Source organism: Astatotilapia calliptera, chromosome 17 (assembly GCF_964374335.1).
Source record: "Astatotilapia calliptera chromosome 17, fAstCal68.1, whole genome shotgun sequence".
NCBI classification, from domain to species: domain Eukaryota; kingdom Metazoa; phylum Chordata; class Actinopteri; order Cichliformes; family Cichlidae; genus Astatotilapia; species Astatotilapia calliptera.
The window spans coordinates 18,245,681-18,265,671 of record NC_137438.1 but is presented as its reverse complement, the minus strand read 5'-3'; the positions used below and the strand labels follow the sequence as shown (position 1 = coordinate 18,265,671).

Sequence of the window (19,991 nt, the reverse complement as noted above, 5' to 3'; positions counted from 1 at the left end):
CATAAACTAAACCCTTCCCTTTCAGTCATTTCCGACAACCTTTGCTGTCGTTCATCGATGATGTATTTATGATTTCTGGGTATTCTGGTGGCCCACGCTGCAAATAAGACACGGCCCTGTCCTCCTGAACTGTGTGTTCAGTCTGCTCTTTCCATCAGTCACTAATTTGTTTTTTCTTTTCTGATTTCTTTTTCTTGTCATGGCAATACTGTTGTGGAATAAAAGTGCTCCACATAGAGTCTTTGGCTGAATTACATCCAGCTTCTTGGCTTTTTAATCACTGAATTTTTGGAGATTCAAAGCGTCATTAAATAAATATTATATAATAAATACTGAGATGGTTACTATGGAGATAAATGACAGAGACAGACACTGCTGAGTGAGATCCACTGACTTATATTAGCAAAGAAAGAGAGAGCAGCACTGACCTGTGAATTCATTAAATGATCTCAAGATATAATAGACAGAAATAAGAAGCGGAAATTTTCAACTTAAACCATCATCTTGTTTTTCTTCTACTTTCAGCAGAAAATACAGTAAGGGTACATCTTTCACTATCTTACAATGCTGTGATTGCAGACATTTCCCAACTCTCTGTGAATGGTACTCATGGTCAATGAGTACCATTGATCAACGGGCTTTGATCAACGGGCTTCGATCAGTGGTTATGGATCAATGATAATGATAATTTGCATATTAATGATCAAGGAACTGACCTCACAGCCCACCGTTCATTCAGTGGGCTAGTTTCAGTTATCGTGCAAATGTACTGTTTATAATGCTGGGGAAACCCACAGTCAGCTGAGACTGAAGAAGTCACTTGAATGAGTGATGAAACGTTTCTCCCACTGACAAAGCTACGTCCAGATGAACAGAATCAACCTTTTGGGGAACATAAAATGCCGTTATTTAAACAGTATATAAAGATGATTAATTTTATCTCCCCTGCAGATTTATTCATACCAATCGAAATGTTCTGGAGAATACTCAGGATTTTATGCAGCCCGGTTGCCGTATTTGTAGTTTTACGAAAGTTTATTTTGGATAATGATTCAGGAAGTTTAGTGACAAGCCTTCAAAACAAAAGCAGAATCTACACAAAGCAACATAATGCATGCGTACATATAAATAAAAAATATAAATACATGCATCTAATTTAATAAAAGTTGTTATTTTGAAAAGTTGGGCCTTTTTACGGCATAATACATTTATTCTAACAGAATTATTACGATTTTTAAAAAAAAACAACTTTGGTTTATAAACTTTTGATTTGAGTGCCCTCGACGTGTTGTATTATGAAAATCCATCCCGGAAGCGGTGTGTGCGTGTTTTGGGGCGCTGCAGGTTTGTGTGTTTACAGAGAAGCACATGAAGAGTCGTGGATGTTTTCCCGGTAGTTCACGGTGTGAGTGTTCTTCTGTTTGACTTCCAGCTTTCAGGACTACAAACGCTCCTTAACCCGGTTAGTTAACACTAACCCGCGCTAAGCAGCAGCAGCGTCAGTGAAACGTTAGCTAACGATAAGACTGCGGAAACGAAAACGAAACGTTTGTTTTCACGCAGCTCTTTACATATTTTTCTACCTCACAGAGAACCAACGACGCTCTGAAATCAGCGCAAAATGAACGAAAATCCTCTAAATGTGACGTTTTAGCGGTAAAGCGGAGCTAAAGCTGCTAAGAAATTTCAAAACGTCATTAGTGACTCATCAAAAGTTAAATTTGGCAGATTTGTAATGAGGTTTCGTACTTAATGAGCTAAAGTTTACTGTGAGGTTTGGATTTGAATCAGAGTCACTTTGTGCACAGTAAAAATCACGTGATACTTTTTTAATATGTGCACAGATTAAATTAATGTTAGTTAAAGTTCATTAGATATTACGTCACTGTTCACTGATGATCTGATTTAGCAGCTGGAATCTTTTCACCAGACTCCATTCACTTTTTATCTGTTTTTAGTGAAATTTGACAACATATTTTTATGAGAAAGACAAATACAATAAGAAACGAAAAATAAGAACCTGATAACAAAAAATGAAATAGATTAATACATACTAAAGAAATGAATACAATTGCATACAAAAATAATAATTATTAGTAAAAATTAGAAATGAAACAATTAAACATTAATAGAAAGATGATTAAAATAAAGAAAAAATATAATAATAATAATAATGTCTGTGAAGGTTCTCAGAACTGAAGAAGCTTCTCGGATGAGAGGTGAAACCTCTTCAAGTAACTTAAAGAAGTCCAGACTCTTTTCTTTGCAAGCTCCTTTGAATAATAATAATAATAATAAAGGAATAAAACAAAGTTGCATATAAATAAAATATTAAATACAACATGGAAATAAAATTATATGAAAAATCAGACTGCGTGATATAAAATCCAAACATGTGAATACAGTTCTGTTAAGAGCATCATGGCCCTCTGCAGTCTGTGCATTACTTAGTGTGAGTCCTCTTCCTGTGTCTGTGTGTGAGCAGCATCATGAAGCTGCGAGTTCGAATCAACAGGCAGACCAGCCGGGTGGAGTTACTTGGAGAAGATCCCAGTTTGAAAGAGCTCAGAGATCACATCCAGGAGATGCTGTTGTCCTCACATGGACTCAGGTCGGTGCTGCACATGTCTAACTCTGTAATCTGAGTTGTGGTTTATAAAGTTTCAGTTATTTGACTCCCTACTTGCGCTTCAGTTCAGACACAGAGTTTGGTTTGTCTCTGAACGGCTCCAAGCTGCTCACGGACACTGCTCAGACTTTGGCATCCTGCGGCATCGTGTCCGGAGATTTGATCTGTGTCCATCTGCCTCAGTCTGAAGCCACAGCTGCCGCCGGTTCAACCAGCTCAGCCTCGTCTACAAGCTCCACCTACACGGCAGCCAAGAGCTCTGCAAACCAGAGGCAAAGCCAGCAGACCCCCATCATGGCCTCCACTCAGGTATGATGTTCACCTCCAGCAGGTTGTTCAGGTGGGCTGGATAGGTGTGTGAGACATATCGAGCCTGTTTCCAGTCCATGTGTGGGAGGTCAGTCTACACAGACTGTAGACTGCCTCGGCCAGAGATCAGAAACAGGCCCAGAAAGCATCCACATACTTCTGGCTTCAGTGCACAGTTTCTGTTTTACTTTCTCGTGTTTTTATGAGCTGAATTATAACATAAAATAATTCGCAAATACAGACACACCACAGAGCACACAGCAAGGGTTAAAGCTGGTTTAAAGGGCCACACCCCCCTCACAGCTTCTCTTCTGTGGATCCACACGAGGACACACTTAATTTCATATCATCCAACACTGATGACACTCTGACTCATCTCAGTTTGCATCAGCAGCATCAGACTGAAAGTGTTTAGGTGAACCAGCTGTGCCTCTGAAACCTGAGATGTTTTGTTTGGAGCTGGACGAATTCACAGGTTCAAAAGCTTTCTCACCTGATACTTACAAGCTTTCAGGGAACTTTGGATTAAAGAACAGTTAAAAGTCATGGGCGTGCCAGCCTTCATCGTGGAAGCACCGGCTCTCTCGCAGCAGTAGAAATCTTCACATCTGGAAAGCTGCAGGAGTCTAACGGAGCATTTTCAGACACATCCTCAGCTTCACATCACCAGACACATTTTTAAATAGCGAAGTCTCAGTCAGCCTGAGAAGCATTTATATATTTGGTGCTTGGGGCGCTTTTAAATCCTTACAGATGTGCGTCTCATGAACAGCTGGAGAGAAAAACAAAGTTCTGCAAAGGTTTAAAAGGATGAGCTTTACCCATTGCAGGAGATGGTCTCCAGTGTTACTGGTGCCAAAAAATAAAAACAAACTCACTGGAAGAGCATAGTGGGCGTTAAATCTGTGTAATGGTTTGATGGTATTTTAAAATTCCCTATCATTCTGAAAATGAAGACAAACACTGATTTATAATCGTACGGTGTTCCACAAGGTTCCCATCCAGGCCCCTTGCTGTTTGTCTTTTACAGTTGTCACCACAAGTATTTGAAAACTGACAGAGCCTTGGTAGTTTAGCCTCGTGGGTCATCACAGAATATTTCATATCAAACAATAAGACTTTGAGCTTTAACTCGAGAAGACAACAAAGTGTTGCGTTGACTGTTCAGGAATTTCAGCCAATTAGAGTCCTGCATTTTCAAAGGCTGGTCAGCAGAGGCATCATTGTTCACATACTTATGGATCTGACTGTGTTTTGATGTTTGTGGTCAGCTGTAACATTAAAGGAGATCAGCCTTGACCTGTTTATGGCAGGTTGTTGTTTTTGATGTTGTTCATGTCTGTTTTATATTTTAAGTTATTATAACAAAGAAACAACAGCAGATTATTTTAGCCTGTGCCGCGTCACTCATCAGACCTGACGATGGGGCGTAGACGTGCCCAAGCTCACAGTTTTGTTGTTGGTAAACAGCCGAGCAGCAGCAGCAGTGTCAGTGGGGCTGCCGGTCCTGCAGTCCTTTCAGAGTCCCAGCCATCCTGTGAGATGCTGGACTCTGAATCTTCAGCCTCCATCTGGGAGCCAATGCTGTGCAGTGAGGCCGAGGAGGGTCAGGCACCACTCTCTCTGGAGCTCCTGTACCACACGGCCCAGCCAACAAGTCCCAATGATGCCATCATGGTGGCCGGACATCTCCTGATGCTCGAGACTGGGTTCATTGCTCAGGTGAGGCGAGGGGGACAGGTTAATATCCTGCTGAGTAAACAGGTGAAGGCAGACGCTTTGAGTAAGTGTGTGCGCCTCCACAGGGCACCGAGCTGAAGCCCGGTGAGATGCCTGCTGGATGGAGGTGTGCAGGTGGAGTCTACAAGCTGCAGTACACTCATCCTCTGTGTGAGAGCAGCCTGGCCTCGGTGGTGGCTGTGTGCATGGGCCCAATGCTCGTCATGAACAGTGAGTCCTCTTTAAATGGGCTGAATTTATTTTTCTTTGACCTTTTAGTGTTCAACTCCCACTGTGTTTCTGACCTTTTTCTTCTTCATGCAGCGACTCTGAAGGTTACAGAAACGGTCGACACTGTCCGCAAACTATGTCTGAATGCATCCAGCTACGTGACCAATGAGTGGCCAGGTAAAGCTGTGATTGGTTGGCATAACGCCACCAGCACAGGAGCGTCTTTGATTAATTTTCTGTGTCTGATGTTGTTCAGGAGGAAGTGCTGCAGCAGCATTTAAAGACCTCAGCAAACTGTCCCGACTCTTCAAAGACCAGCTGGCGTACCCACTGATCGCCACCGCCAGAGAAGGTAACGCCCCCTCTCAGATGAGTCACAACATGTTGGTGCTGACATCATCCAGTTCATCAGCTTTAATCAGAGAAAACCTCAGAGAAGTTAAATTGCTGTGAACATTAGCCATGTTACAGCTTTTAGTGAGTTTAAGAAAGATTTTATTTAAATCGATGTTCAATTTCATTAAAATTAAAATGTAAAACTCAAAATCCCACTCATAAAAAACATACAGGGCAAAGAGAATTATATTAACCAATCAAAATCTTAATGAAAGTTATTTAAAGTTATACAAAATTAAAAGATTACTCCTTGAATTTGCAGCTTTATTATAAATTTTAAGACATTTTGACATGTAATTAAAGCGTCTCTTAAACTGTTCACTTGCATTATGTAAGGGGATTACATTATTAAATAACTTCACCATAAATTAGCAGTAAGTGCCTCTAAAAGTCAAATTTATTCTGTATTTTATCACCTAGGGCAGGGGTGTCAAACTCCAGACCTCGGGGGCCGGTGTCCTGCAGGTTTTAGATCTCACCCAGGGTCAACACACCTGAAACAAATGATTAGTTCATTACCAGGCCTCTGGAGAACTTCAAGACATGTTGAGGAGGTCATTTAGTGATTTACATCAGCTGTGTTGGATCAAGGACACATCTAAAACCTGCAGGACATCTGCCCTCGAGGCCTGGAGTTCGACACCTGTGACCTACGGTGTTCCCCAGGGTTCCAGTTTAGGTCCTCTGGTGTTTGACTTCTATGTGCTTCGAACTGAGAAGATTAGCAGCTTTAAAAGTTACATGTAGATGACACTCAATTTTACGTTTCTTATGATCAAAACATATTTTGATCGAAATCCCATTTTATCAACTACATCATCTTATTTAAATACCAAAGAACAAATAACTTTTATTTGTAGTAAAAAAGTGTTGGATAAAGAACTTATATGAGTGTCCATGAAAGGTTTCATCCCAACCTTTGAAGCCATGAGTTAAAAAAAAAAAAAAAAAAAGGATTACAGATTATTTTGCCATCTTAAATTCGTTTTTTACTTTCAGACTTGAGTTCATACAGAGTTTCCTTTTCTAGTTTTTCTTTTCACACAAACTCATTTGTTTTGTAATAAACTATTTCATGTTAATATCCCGAAGAATTCTAGTAAAATCTGTCCCGAAACATTTAGGAAGCTGCTTTAGAGGAACAGCTTGTTTGACTCATATGAGCTTGAGTCGCGTTTTCATTGATGATGTTTCTCTGTAAGCAGATGCTAACGTGCTAACATGCTAATGTCTGGTACTGACAGTCTGTGATGTGTTTCAGCGATGGCTCTCCCCGTGGCGTTCGGTCTGCCTGCTCTTCCTCCGGAGCTGCTCCTCCGAGTCCTCCGCCTGCTCGACGTTCGCTCTGTGGTCAGACTGTCGGCGGTAAGCCGGCACTTCAACGTCGCCACAGCAGACTCGTCGCTGTGGAGACACCTGTACCGCCGCGACTTCGCAGGTGGAAAAAGAGTCCCTAAAACTATTTCATTTATTTTTACAATTATTTCTGCAAATTTCTCTAACTATGGGTCAAATGTTCCACTGACACTGTTTAAATGTTCTTTTTCTTGCTTTTTAGATGTTCTTGATTTTTTTTCTATTTTTCACCCTTAGAACACCCTTAACTTATTAAAACCTGTTATAATGTCTTAATTTACTTATTAATTAAATAATTTTCAGTGAAGTTTTAAACAGCTTACTCTACATTAAATATTAGAATCTGAATAAGATAATTTAAATGACAGCATTAAAAAAGAAAATAACATTTAAAAAATGTAAAAACAAATCAGTCATTATTTTCTCCACAAATAAGCAGAAATTGTGGGGGAAACACCTGAATGTCCACCGTGTTTAAGATAGTTTTTAGAAATAAATAAACTAAAAAGTATCAAAATATTTTCTAAATTTACACAGATTTGAAGTTGTGAAATGAGTCAATTAAATTTATTGATTGATTCATTGTGATTGTCCAGTTTTTCAACAAAATCATTATAATTAAAGTGACTGATTGTGTTTGCCGTTTTTCAGATTCAGGCTCAGGCAGATCCAGAGACACAGACTGGAAAGAGGTGAGAAACACACTTCATCAAAGTAAATAACTAAAGAACTGTAAACTCTTAAAACCTCCTAATGTGTCGTTTTTAATATGAATATTTTAAGGTAATAATAAATTAGACTAATGTGGGGCAGATTGATGATAGCTCGCAGAATTTAAGCTTTAATGTGATTTGTTGTTGATTTTTTTTTTTTGGGATTTTTTGTGTAAATAATTTAATTTGATTTTATTTGTTTTCCAGCTCTACAAAAAGTCGTACAAGTTTCGCTCTGAACTTCGAAACGCTGCCCCGACCCGCCCCCGCCCCCTCCTGCCTTTCCATCCAGGAGACATCTTCCACCCCATCCCCTACCCTCACTTCCCCCCGGTGCCGGGCATCATCGGTGGAGAATACGATCAGCGACCAAACCTGCCCCACGGCCTACTCCCCCGCCCCCGCTACGACCCCATAGGCCCGCTCGCAGACCCGCACAGACGACCTCGCCACGACTTCCACAGAATCCGACCAACAGGAGGGCGACCTTCAGACATCCGACGAGGATTCATCTGATCACTCCGTCACTGATCACATATCAATGACACAACTTCCTGTTTGACTCCGGGTTGACAAAAATTCATTTTCACAATAAAATCAGAATTTAAAACATTCTGTCTGGGAATCATTTATAACCTCACAACTGAACAAAATCTTTAAATCCTTTTATTCCACAAAGACAAAAAAGTAAACATTTTAATTTAAAGTTATAATTTTATGTGACAGCCATTTATTTATGGGTTAAACATCAAACAGAAGAAGTTTGAAAAATGTCAATTAAAAAATGCAATCTACAGGGTGGGCCATTTATATGGATACACCGTAATAAAATGGGAATGGTTGGTGATATTAAAGTCCTGTTTGTGGCACATTAGTATATGTGAGGGGGCAAACTCCTCAAGATGGGTGGTGACCATGGTGGCCATTTAGAAGTCGGCCATCTTGGATACAACTTTTGTTTTTTCAATAGGAAGAGGGTCATGTGACACATCAAACTTATTGGTAATGTCACAAGAAAAACAATGGTGTGCTTGGTTTCAACGTAACTTTATTCTTTCATGAGTTATTTACAAGTTTCTGACCACTTACAAAATGTGTTCACTGTGCTGCCCATTGTGTTGGATTGTCAATGCAACCCTCTTCTCCCACTCTTCACACACTGATAGCAACACCGCAGGAGAAATGCCAGCACAGGCATCCGGTATCTGTAGTTTCAGGTGCTGCACATCTCGTATCTTCACACCATAGACAATTGCCTTCAGATGACCCCAAAGATAAAAGTCTAAGGGGGTCAGATCGGGAGACCTTGGGGGCCATTCAACTGGCCCACGATGACCAATCCACTTTCCAGGAAACTGGCACCCATAATGTGGTGGTGCACCATCTTGCTGGAAAAACTCAGGGAACGTGCCAGCTTCAGTGCATAAAGAGGGAAACACATCATCATGTAGCAATTTCAAATATCCAGTGGCCTTGAGGTTTCCATTGATGAAGAATGGACCCACTATCGTTGTACCCCATATACCACACCAACCCATCACTTTTGTTGTTCCAACAGTTTTGGAGGGATCCATCCAGTGTGGGTTAGTGTCAGACCAATAGCGGTGGTTTTGTTTGTTAACTTCACCATTCACATAAAAGTTTGCCTCATCACTGAACAAAATCTTCTGCGTGAACTGAGGGTCCTGTTCCAATTTTTGTTTTGCCCATTCTGCAAATTCTGTGCGCCGATCTGGGTCATCCTTGTTGAGATGCTGCAGTAGCTGGAGTTTGTAAGGGTGCCATTTGTGAGTAGCTAATATCCGCCAAAGGGATGTTCGACTAATGCCAGTCTCAGTGACATGCGGCGAGTGCTATGCTGTGGGCTCTTGCTGAATGAAGCTAGAACAGCCACTGATGTTTCTTCATTAGTGACACTTTTCTTGCAAATCCAACACTGAACCAGTTTCACAAAACTTAGCAAGCAGTTTGCTGACTGTAGCATGGGCGATGGGTGGTCTCGTAGGGTGTCTTGCATTGAAATCTGCTGCAATGACCCGGTTACTGCGTTCACCAGATATCAACACAATTTCGATCCGCTCCTCACGTGTTAACCTCTTCGACATGTCAATGGCTGTGAACGAAGAGAAACTTGGAAATAACTCATATATTCTTATAGTAGTATGTAAAATTATTGCTATAGGTTGTAGTATTATTATATCCTTATAGTTATTTTATATCCCTATATTTAAATAATGTTTTCATATCTGTAACACAAAATTATCAGTAGAAAACATGAGATTTTACTTTACAATGTTCTTTAAATCTTTATTTTTGTCTAAAAAGTTTATTCATAAACTTTATTATTAATTAAATGATTCATGTTAAAAATATATAATGATATTAAACGAGTAAGTACAAAAATGAAATATTAATTTCATTAGTTTCCAATATTTTTAACACGCTTATCCCTCTACTGCATAGCGTTGCCCTGAGGCAACAAACCACATTTTCATGCCTCACACTGGGCCTTCAAAAAAACATTTTTTTTTTTTTGTCAAATAATGCGACAACTTTCCAATAAAAGGATGTTATGATATTTTGATACCACGGTAAGCATTTACAGGATATTGTTTTATACAGGAAAACTGTTACTCAATAAGGCCGATCTACTAGTTGTTTTTCTCTTTCTCTGTGACCCAAGAATTAATGTGTAGGACTCACAAGCTGGTACCTGAAGGTCAAAAACACCACAGAGATGAGACCACTTCCTTACTCCCATCCTCCCTTTTTCTTTATCTCCTGGAAAAGGCTCGTTAAAGGCTAGGTGGTTTGTTTCAGAATTCACTGATGAAAGAACTCTGTATTTTATGTCTAGGAGTGTATTTTGCTGGGATGATCATAAATTATAGCTGAACTGATAAACTACACACAGGATACTTCTTGGCTCACAAGGCAGGAAGACGTTTCCTTATTTGGTCTGTACCGGTTTGAACTGGGAAAGCTGACACACGAACCTTTTTTCATCTATATAAACTGCTGTGTATCAAATAAACCTTTGAGTCGATTTGGGAAGACAACCTGAAGCAGTCTGTGTTTCCTTGTTCTCCCAAGCTGCTCCCGACGTCGTAACTAACCCAGCTGAATGGCATACCTGAGTGTTACTTTAAATAATTAGGAATCTTATAAGGAAAGGACAGAACTCTGCTTATCGCTCACGCCACGGAGGAAACCCGGGAAGGCAATTTCCTTCAATCTTGGTGTCAGAAGTGGGATGACTGACAGAAGGTAAATATGCGTCTTTCATATTTATATAAAGACCTATTATACCTCTCTCAGTGATCGATCCATAAAAAAACGGGATATGCTGACGAAGTTTCACTTAGTGATCCAGAGAGATACACTGACTGACTTCCTCAGTCCCCGAATAAAGAAACGGGATATGCTGACGAAGTTTCACTTAGTGATCCAGAGAGATACACTGACTGACTTCCTCAGTCCCCGAATAAAGTAAATTAACCCTTGTGTGGTGTTGGTGGACACAGGAAGTTGCCTGTTGTCTTGAATATTTTAATTTTGTTTAAGTTGCTCACTCAGAAAGAGTGACACAGGAAGTTGCCTGTTGTCTTAAATACTTCTCGTTAAGTGAGAAGTTGCTCACCAAAGAGTGACACAGGGAGAAGTTGAACGGGTCTCACAGACCCGATTACCATACAAGGGTTAAAAGCAGTAAATTAAAAGCAGAAAGACACAGGAAGTTGCCTGTTGTTTTACGAGAAGTTGCTCGTTAAGCGAGAAGTTGCTCGCTAAGTGAGAGTTGCTCACACAAACAAAAAATTGCTAGCAATAAATTTAAAGTAACCTCAGCTGTGCCGCAGCGAAAATACTAACCTAAATCCTCCTAGCGTGTAAACCCCTCTGGAAATCACTGAACATGGGTCAGAATAATTCAAAGACCACAGACAGGTCCGATAAAAAAATCTAAAGTACCTGTAAAACCAAAAATTAATAAAATACAAAATAAAGTCTCAAATAACGGCTCAGTATAACTCCCATTTCCGGTTACGTGTAACCTACGTCCGCGAATCGGTGAAGACGTCCATGATCACGTATCCAGAACATGCGGGAGTGCTTATGTGACTGACTTTGTTTACAACTTAAGAAGTTCAATGCATTCTAATTTCTTTTCGGAGCCTTATCCCGAACGATTATCGCCAGAAAACAGGTCAGTAGAAATGTTGAATATCATTTGTGATAAGAAAAGTAGTCTGCTTAAAAAGTCCTGTAGAAAATATATGACAGAATGCCGCGACGTGATGCATCAAATGTTACCGCTATGGACAAAAGGAGGGTAAATAATGACAAAGTCGCCGATTTCTTTAAGAATCTAAAGAAATTCCTGCTAACAATGTCCAGAGACAAAAGTGACTTAAATGCAGTAACTATGTGTAAACAGAAGCCTGATGAATCTATCCTAGTATTCATAAAACGCTTTATGCACTGTTGGACAAGCTAGAGGTGCAAATTTAGCTCAGTTTTCCAGCAGCCGCAGACACCCAAGGCAAAAATGAATTTGTGTATTTAATTTAACACGAAGGGTGAAATGTTTGCTGACACTGATAACAGCTTATGTTTTCTCTGCCCTATGTACCGACATGATGGAGAAGGAACATCCTCTGTGTCAGCTGGACCCTCAGCAGAGAATGAACTCAACATCCTTTTTGTCCGGTACTCTATGTCACACACTGTGCCAAAAAAACGTGTACAGACGCCACTAACAGGTAATCCCATGACTGGGAGCCACACTTTTGTTTCTCTCACACTGTTCAACAACATGATAACTGCTCACACAAGTGAAGGTCAAACAGTGATTTTGTCACATAACTCAGACATAGTTTATGACATAACTACACCATGTCGTCACATAGATCTAACCTACCCTATCCACTGTACTATTTCTGCAGTTACATTGCCAGCTGAATACCAGAATATGACATTGTGGTCTAAAAGTGAGAATGATATAGGATTTATTGACTTTATCACGTACACCTAAAAAAAAAAAAAAAAAACAACAAGCAGTATATGTCAAGCAGCATCCCAGTTCCACGGAAAAAGCCGCAGCTCTAGATGTCATGATAGGAGATTTATTGACTACAGGAGTAATAAAGCCCACACTCCTGTCAATCCTGTGCCAAAGCCTAACAAACCTGGCGTATGGCGTTTCATACAAGACTTAAGGCAAATTAATGCAGTCAACATTCCTCTGCCACCTCTCGTTTCAGATGTTCACAGCATATTGACATGCATTGCATACACATTTTACCGTGGTGGATTTATGCTCCGCTCCTTTTTCTCATGAAGACACACAGCCGTTATTTGCATTCACACATAGAAATAAGCAGTACACTTGGACTCGTTTGCCCCAAGGCATGATAGACAGCTCTGCTGCTTTCTCAATGGTGCTTCACTCCTCCAGGGCTGCACCCTGATCCACATGTGGATGACCTCCTCCTCTGTGCTGAAAGTGAAAAACTATGTCAAACTGCTACACACATGCTTCTCCAGCACCTCCAAAAGACTGGCCACAAAGCATCAGCAAAGAAAATGCAGTACTGTCAGACTTGTGTTCAATATTTGGGATTCACACTGTCTCACGGAAAACGTTCCATGACTGCAGACAGGGTCAAAGCTGTGACCTCCGTCCCTCGTCCCACTACACAGAAGGAAATGTTGTCCTTCCTAGGCATGGTGAACTATTGCAGACAGTGGATACCAGACTGTTCTTTTCATGACCACATTCTGTTGTAAAAAAGACAAGCCTCCTCGAATACTGTGGTCCACAGAAATGACTGTCTCTTTCAATGCATTAAAGGGAGTGCTGACCTCCGCCACTCAAAGGTGCTGCCTGAATTGTTCAGGAATGCCGGCCTGCCTGAGGGCAGTAGCAGCTTGCTCTATCATGATAAGGGACTGCGGGAAGCTCACACTCTCACATGACACTATTCTACACACCAATCACCAGGTCACGACCATTGTAGCAAACATAACTAAACAACATATGCAAATCTCACTATAAAAGCGAGCAGCACACCTGATTCGCCAGCACATTTATTGATACTATTCTGTGTTCTTCTGACCGACAGGATGGCTCAGACAGGCTTGACGTTCATGACTGCATGACACGTATACAGGAATCCACAGCACCATGTCCAGATTTAGAGCAAACACCTATCCCAGACTCAGCCACGGTTTATGTGGACGGGTCCTGTTCAAGGCCGAATGACAACTCATTTCTTTGTGGCTATTCAGTGGTAACAGTGCCTGACATCATACTAGAGGCTCACTCATTACCATTTCACTCAGCACAAAAAGCAGAGCTCATGGCTTTAATACGCGCCTGTGAGCTACATTTGGATAAGCATGTGACGATTTACACAGACAGCCGCTATGCATTTGGCGTTGTGCATGACTTTGGCACATTGTGGAGACAGAGAGGATTTAGATCTGCTGATGGAAAATAAATTGCTAAATTCTGATTTTGTTCAAAGACTTTTTCAGGCTATACAGCTGCCATCGGCCATTGCAGTTGTAAAAACGAAAGGACACAGTACAGCTGACACAGACGAAGCAACAGGTAATGCCTTAGCAGACGTGACAGCCAAGGCTGCAGCTGCATCACAGCTCCCACCGCCGCAGGAAGTATTATCTGTGCCCCTACAGCTGCCACTTGTTACACTCCCAGACTATTTAGACACAAATGTTGATTTGAAATTCATACAAGAGCAAGCCTCTGCATGTGATTACACCTATTGGGAGAATAATGACTGTACCTTAGATGACAGAGATGGCTTATACAAAATCTTAAGCGTTTGATTGCCCTCCCATATTCCCTGATGCCAGTCCTTGCCCGACATTTTCACTGTGTGAGTCATGTCGGACAAAGAGGGGTAATAGGGGCAATAAAATCAAGATTTGTAATTGAGAAAACATCACATGCAGTAAAAAGCATATTAGCAACCTGCCTAACATGTGCACGAACTAATGTAGGAAAATCAAAAGCAAAACATCAGCATTTACCACAACCAGATTTTCCATTTCATACATTACAAATTGATTTCACACATATGCCAGCGCAAGGAAGCATCAAGTACTTACTGGTAATAGTGGATCAATTTAGTAAATGAGTAGAAGCTTATCCAACCTCAAAAGAAACTGCAGAAGTAGTCTGTCAAAAGTTGAGCAATGAAATAATACCCAGATTCGGAATACCTCACCAGATTAACAGTGATAGAGGATCTTCATTCACATGAGAAGTAATTAAAAAATGTGCTAAAACTTTAATGACCTGGGTCAAATTACTTACTCAAGTCCTGTGTGAGATTAGAATGACTCAATCTGAAGTAACCAAATTATTTCCATTTGAAATCAGACTATTTCCAAGACCATGGTCAGCTTCCAGAGGGGCACCGCTAGTAGAAGGTGATGTATATTGCATTGTCCACTGATGTTCACAACCTGGTAGAAAAACTGAATAATAACTATCAGAAAGTTTGTCTCTCTCAGCTTTTCCCCTCCACAGTTCCACCAGTGGAGACAAGGAGACGCATGTTGGAGAAGCCACTAAAACCAAGGACACTCTGGGAGGCCGCGTTTTCCAGCCCCCAGGCTTTACTGGCAGTGACGAAGAACCAGCATCCTCACAGACGGACAACCTCAGTGGATTCATGCCAGCAGGGTTAAGACCAGCCCAATCGGACCATCTCAGGCGTCGGATCAAGCAGACGACATCTCCGGCGAGCCAGCGCCCGGAACTAGAGCAAATAAACACACGGGTAGATGACATCTCAGGCGAGCCAGCGCCCGGATCCAATGTACACACACACAATCACTGATTAACACACAACGCCTGAAAGAACAACAACAAGGTACTCAAACATCCAGCAGGAACAGAAAGCCAAAAGTACCACATGATGTCTAACCTGATAAAGCCAGACTCATTTCATCCTGATAATGGAGAAAATGAAATGCCCATTGTCATCATACGACGCTTATTCTGTGTCTCTCGAACCTGGGACCAGGCCAGGAGACAACTGAAGAACTGTTTTTCTTATATACTTTCTCATATATTTAGGTTATTTATTATATCTATCGCATTAACCTTAGGATTTCTCTTTGCTATTTTGTATTGTAAACTGCAACCATGTTCACATTTCTGCAGGTCATATTTTGCTGACTATACCTCATGCTCCATTTTGCAAGACACCTACTTAATGCACTCCTCACGTTCCCTAAAATCAGTAAATAGCAACATAGACGCCACTAATAAACCATCTTATGCGCCCTCTAGAACAGGAGCTAACGCCTGGTATGAAAATGCCAGAACAGCCGCTCGTGATTTAGGAAACAGTAACTGTTATGTCTGTTCAAAGGCTGGTCCAGAACAGGTAATAGTAGGATACCCCATATCCGGTTTCCCCCTCACTGAGGGACTAGAGAAAATCAGCGGAAATAATGCTCTCTTTAAAAACGCTTTACAGTTGACTCTGAGCCCTCTCGACTGCCTACTTAGACACACACACACACCAACTAACCCTGAGACTCCATTAGGCGAATTATTGAAGTTATCTAATGACACCGCAGGGACCTGCGCCCCAATGAAACGCCCTAAGAATAGGTTAAAGCCCTCACTGCCCTTAGGACAGATCCCTCTCCATTTTAATACTAGTATGATATGTCTGCGCAGACTAAAGTTAACTGGCCCAGACACACACATAGATTATACAAAGGATAACTACACATTCTTCTCTGACTCCCCAGGTGCACGCTGTAATGAGACATGGCTAGCTGTCTCTGTGGCTGAAGTTGTATCATATCTGGAGGAACACACACACAGTTCAAGTTCGAGCAGAGAATCGATCATTGTTCCCCCAGAGGGTGTCTTAAATGATACTGACTGGGGGGAGTTAGTTAAATCACACATGGTCACGCGCCTAACTAGACCAATCCCACGTGCTTATTGGTTGTGCAATAATACTCTTAGATTAGCTTTACCTGTTAATTGGACCGGTACCTGTGGTTTAGTAACCGTTGATGTATGCTGTACTTTCATTCCCAATAACACCGCTCCTAACGGTCCATTCACACAAGCTATGAATAAACTTGAAGCATTGCAGATAGAACTAATTGCCAATACAGGTCACGGTCAGTGGCTAGATAAGTGGCTACAGGACACGTTTGGAAGATGGAAGGAACTAATTGTAGCCTTTGTAACCGTTGCAGCATGTTTTTGATGATTATTGTCTGTTGTGTGGTACCCTGTGTACGTTCAATGATAACCCGTATAGCTACTAGTACAGCCACTTCAATGTATTTGCAATTGGCACAAATTGACCCAGATTATGTGTCAGATGTCATCAATGATGTTCCTGATGTGTATATTGAACATTAGGTTGTGAACTATTACATTTTATGATTTGCTTTTTATATTATGTTATTACATTTGTGATTTTTCCTTTCTATTTGAGTTATTATTTTTAAAAAAATAATAAAAGAGGGGAACTGTTATGATATTTTGATACCACGGTAAGCATTTACAGGATATTGTTTTATACAGGAAAACTGTTACTCAATAAGGCCGATCTACTAGTTGTTTTTCTCTTTCTCTGTGACCCAAGAATTAATGTGTAGGACTCACAAGCTGGTACCTGAAGGTCAAAAACACCACAGAGATGAGACCACTTCCTTACTCCCATCCTCCCTTTTTCTTTATCTCCTGGAAAAGGCTCGTTAAAGGCTAGGTGGTTTGTTTCAGAATTCACTGATGAAAGAACTCTGTATTCTATGTCTAGGAGTGTATTTTGCTGGGATGATCATAAATTATAGCTGAACTGATAAACTACACACAGGATACTTCTTGGCTCACAAGGCAGGAAGACGTTTCCTTATTTGGTCTGTACCGGTTTGAACTGGGAAAGCTGACACACGAACCTTTTTTCATCTATATAAACTGCTGTGTATCAAATAAACCTTTGAGTCGATTTGGGAAGACAACCTGAAGCAGTCTGTGTTTCCTTGTTCTCCCAAGCTGCTCCCGACGTCGTAACTAACCCAGCTGAATGGCATACCTGAGTGTTACTTTAAATAATTAGGAATCTTATAAGGAAAGGACAGAACTCTGCTTATCGCTCACGCCACGGAGGAAACCCGGGAAGGCAATTTCCTTCAAAGGATGAGTTGAAGGTGGTGTGACTTTCATTTTTTTTTTTGGGGGGGGGGGGGGGGGGGCTGCATTACATGAGAGACATCTCCATTAGAAGGTAAGATAAAGATCACTATTTTACATCATTATAGTAATAATAATAATAATAATAATAATAATAATAATAATAATAATAATAGTAATAATAATAATAATGGTTTGCATTTATATAGCGCTTTAGTGAAATAAATGTATATAAAAAACACTTGTATGTGCATGAATATGTTAAGAAGTATATTTGATTGTTTGTTCTACTTTTTAAAATTTATTTATACAGTAAAACTGTTAATTTTCATTCTTTGCCTCAAGGCAACACTGTGGAGTTAGCCTAATTTTTTTCAGGCAAAATAATGCATATGTGTGTAGAGATGTGTTTGTGTGAATTTATAGGATCATAGTCACTGTTTTTTACTTTACAATCTACTGATAATTACAGGACATGGACGTAAAAACCTTTTATGCAAGGAAACCAAGGGAATGTGCAGTTAGGGACATTCCCTCAGAAAGTGAGGACAGTGAGCTCTCAGGGAGTGACAGGGAAGTGGAGGAGTGGATCCCTGAATCAGGTTTGAGGGACACTTAGGAGCTCAGGGGTCAGTTGGTAAAGTAATTGTGTGTGTGTGTGTGTGTGTGTGTGTGTGTGTGTGTGTGTGTGTGTGTGTGTGTGTGTGTGTGTGTGTGTGTGGACATGTATTACTTATTGTTGTGGGGACACAAATCTGTTTACACACTCACATTGTGATGTCTCGCCTACTTTATGGGGACAAATGGCAAGGTAAATCATTACATTTTAGGGTGAAGGCTTGACAGGGTAAGGTTAGGGTTAGGTTCAGGCAGGTAGTTGTGATGGGTCAGGATAAGTCTCCAGGAAGTGAATGGAAGTTAATGGAAAGTGATGGAAACACAACATGTGTGTGTGTGTGTGTGTGTGTATGTGTGTGCGCGCAGGCGTGTATGGGGTTAGGATCAAATGTCGGATGTATTTTGGTGGTTTATTGTTCTGTGAAATGTTTACATTGTTTATTTGTTGTTTGATTATTGGTTCATCCTTGTTGTACTAATAAAACTTATTATAGAATAACTTCGTTTTGACTACCCTTGTCGCACAATGTTGCCTTGAAGCAACAAACCAATATCTGTTTGGGGTGGGGGGGAGGGGGGTGTCAAACTTTATGATTGATATATTATTAGGGACCCTAAAGCTCCCCCAAAATACGGTGAAATATTTTTTTCCCCCACAAAATTAAATAGTCATGCAATAGAGGGTTTTAATAAATCCCTTTGAAAAGTATTTATTATTTATCTACAGTACAAGAAAAAAAAGTCATTTATTTTCGTTATATATTTTATTTTATTCAATTATTTATTTACGTTCCGCAACTTTATCTCGTAAAACAATGACGTAATCCTTTGTCTTGAACAAAGGGTGTATTTGTTTACATGCACTGCTTTGTCCGGCGCTGAGGTCTGGTTTCTGTGTGCGGGGTTTGCTGCGGGACGACGCTGATGTTTTGCAGAATTCCGTGACTGTCACAAACTGGGACCTGATCGCGCCTTCAGTGAAATTCAAAGGTTCATTTCTCAGGCTTGAAGCCGTTAGTGAACTGAAGCTGAAATATGACCAGATGATTTATGACGACTCACAGAGACGCAGATTTTCAGTGTTTTACACTCGAATTGCTCTCCTTTCTCTTTGCCGGCCAGCAGGGCGGGGACTGTCTTCGCATTACAAACAACAGTAACAAGGGTGTGTTTGATTTATTAACTGCTGAGCCCCGGAGGATTGTAGACCAGCGACATCCTGCAGGACCAAAGGGATTGTTTCCCTTTTTTTTATTAAGTTCCATATACATCAATATTTCTTCAGTTGTAATACAAAAAAAAAAGGAAAAGAAAATCAAATCAAAATCTGATGATTTTTTTTTGTGTTTTTTTGTTTTGTTAAACAAACAGGGCAGGAACCTTCAAATACATCATCGTTCTCAGTCACTACTGCAAAGCAACTCATTTACAATAGCTTATTACTTTCAGTAGGTTATAGAAGTTTAACCAAGCAGACTATCGATGTCCAGATAATTAGTACTTAAACGATCTTTCATGCCACATCAGACTAAACAATGAGTGGAAATGGGAGAAAAAACATTGCTCCCCCTTCTCATTTAATTTAGTTTTGAAGTTTAGATTCAATAAACTTATATAAATGTTTAAATTAAAAGAAAAAAATGCAGTCTTTATTTAATTATTTTATTTCTCATATATTTCATTTTCAGCTCCCAGTTTAATAAGAAAATTATCTTGAACCGTTTCCTTAATGTCATAACTGGAATTTTCTGTTGCAATTTAAAATTCATCTAATAGTTTTTAGTTCTTATCAAAATTTATACTTTATAAACTTCGTTTT

At 40.3% G+C, this 19,991-nt stretch overlaps 1 protein-coding gene across 2 annotated transcripts; it reads left to right on the top strand.

Annotated features, from left to right (window-relative positions):
* Positions 1 to 1,314: 1,314 nt before the first annotated feature.
* Positions 1,315 to 7,965, top strand: fbxo7 (F-box protein 7). Of its 2 annotated transcripts, none has more exons than XM_026146633.2 (10): positions 1,315 to 1,403; positions 2,486 to 2,611; positions 2,695 to 2,938; positions 4,409 to 4,660; positions 4,744 to 4,888; positions 4,982 to 5,065; positions 5,145 to 5,240; positions 6,546 to 6,722; positions 7,292 to 7,332; positions 7,561 to 7,965. In XM_026146633.2, the coding sequence occupies exons 1-10, from the start codon at positions 1,369 to 1,371 to the stop codon at positions 7,867 to 7,869; spliced, it is 1,509 nt and encodes a 502-aa protein (XP_026002418.2). In that variant the 5' UTR covers positions 1,315 to 1,368; the 3' UTR covers positions 7,870 to 7,965. The 2 variants fall into 2 exon arrangements, with proteins under 2 accessions (XP_026002418.2, XP_080148152.1); XM_080292026.1 differs by having other exon boundaries at positions 1,320 to 1,462.
* The last annotated feature ends 12,026 nt before the right edge of the window (positions 7,966 to 19,991 follow it).

Coding starts and splice junctions, on each gene's coding strand:
- fbxo7 (XM_026146633.2), top strand. CDS start 1,369: ATGAAGAGTCGTGGATGTTTTCCCGGTAGTTCACG. Junction 4,661..4,743: donor AGACTGGGTTCATTGCTCAG/GTGAGGCGAGGG, acceptor GCGCCTCCACAG/GGCACCGAGCTGAAGCCCGG. Junction 4,889..4,981: donor CCCAATGCTCGTCATGAACA/GTGAGTCCTCTT, acceptor TTCTTCATGCAG/CGACTCTGAAGGTTACAGAA.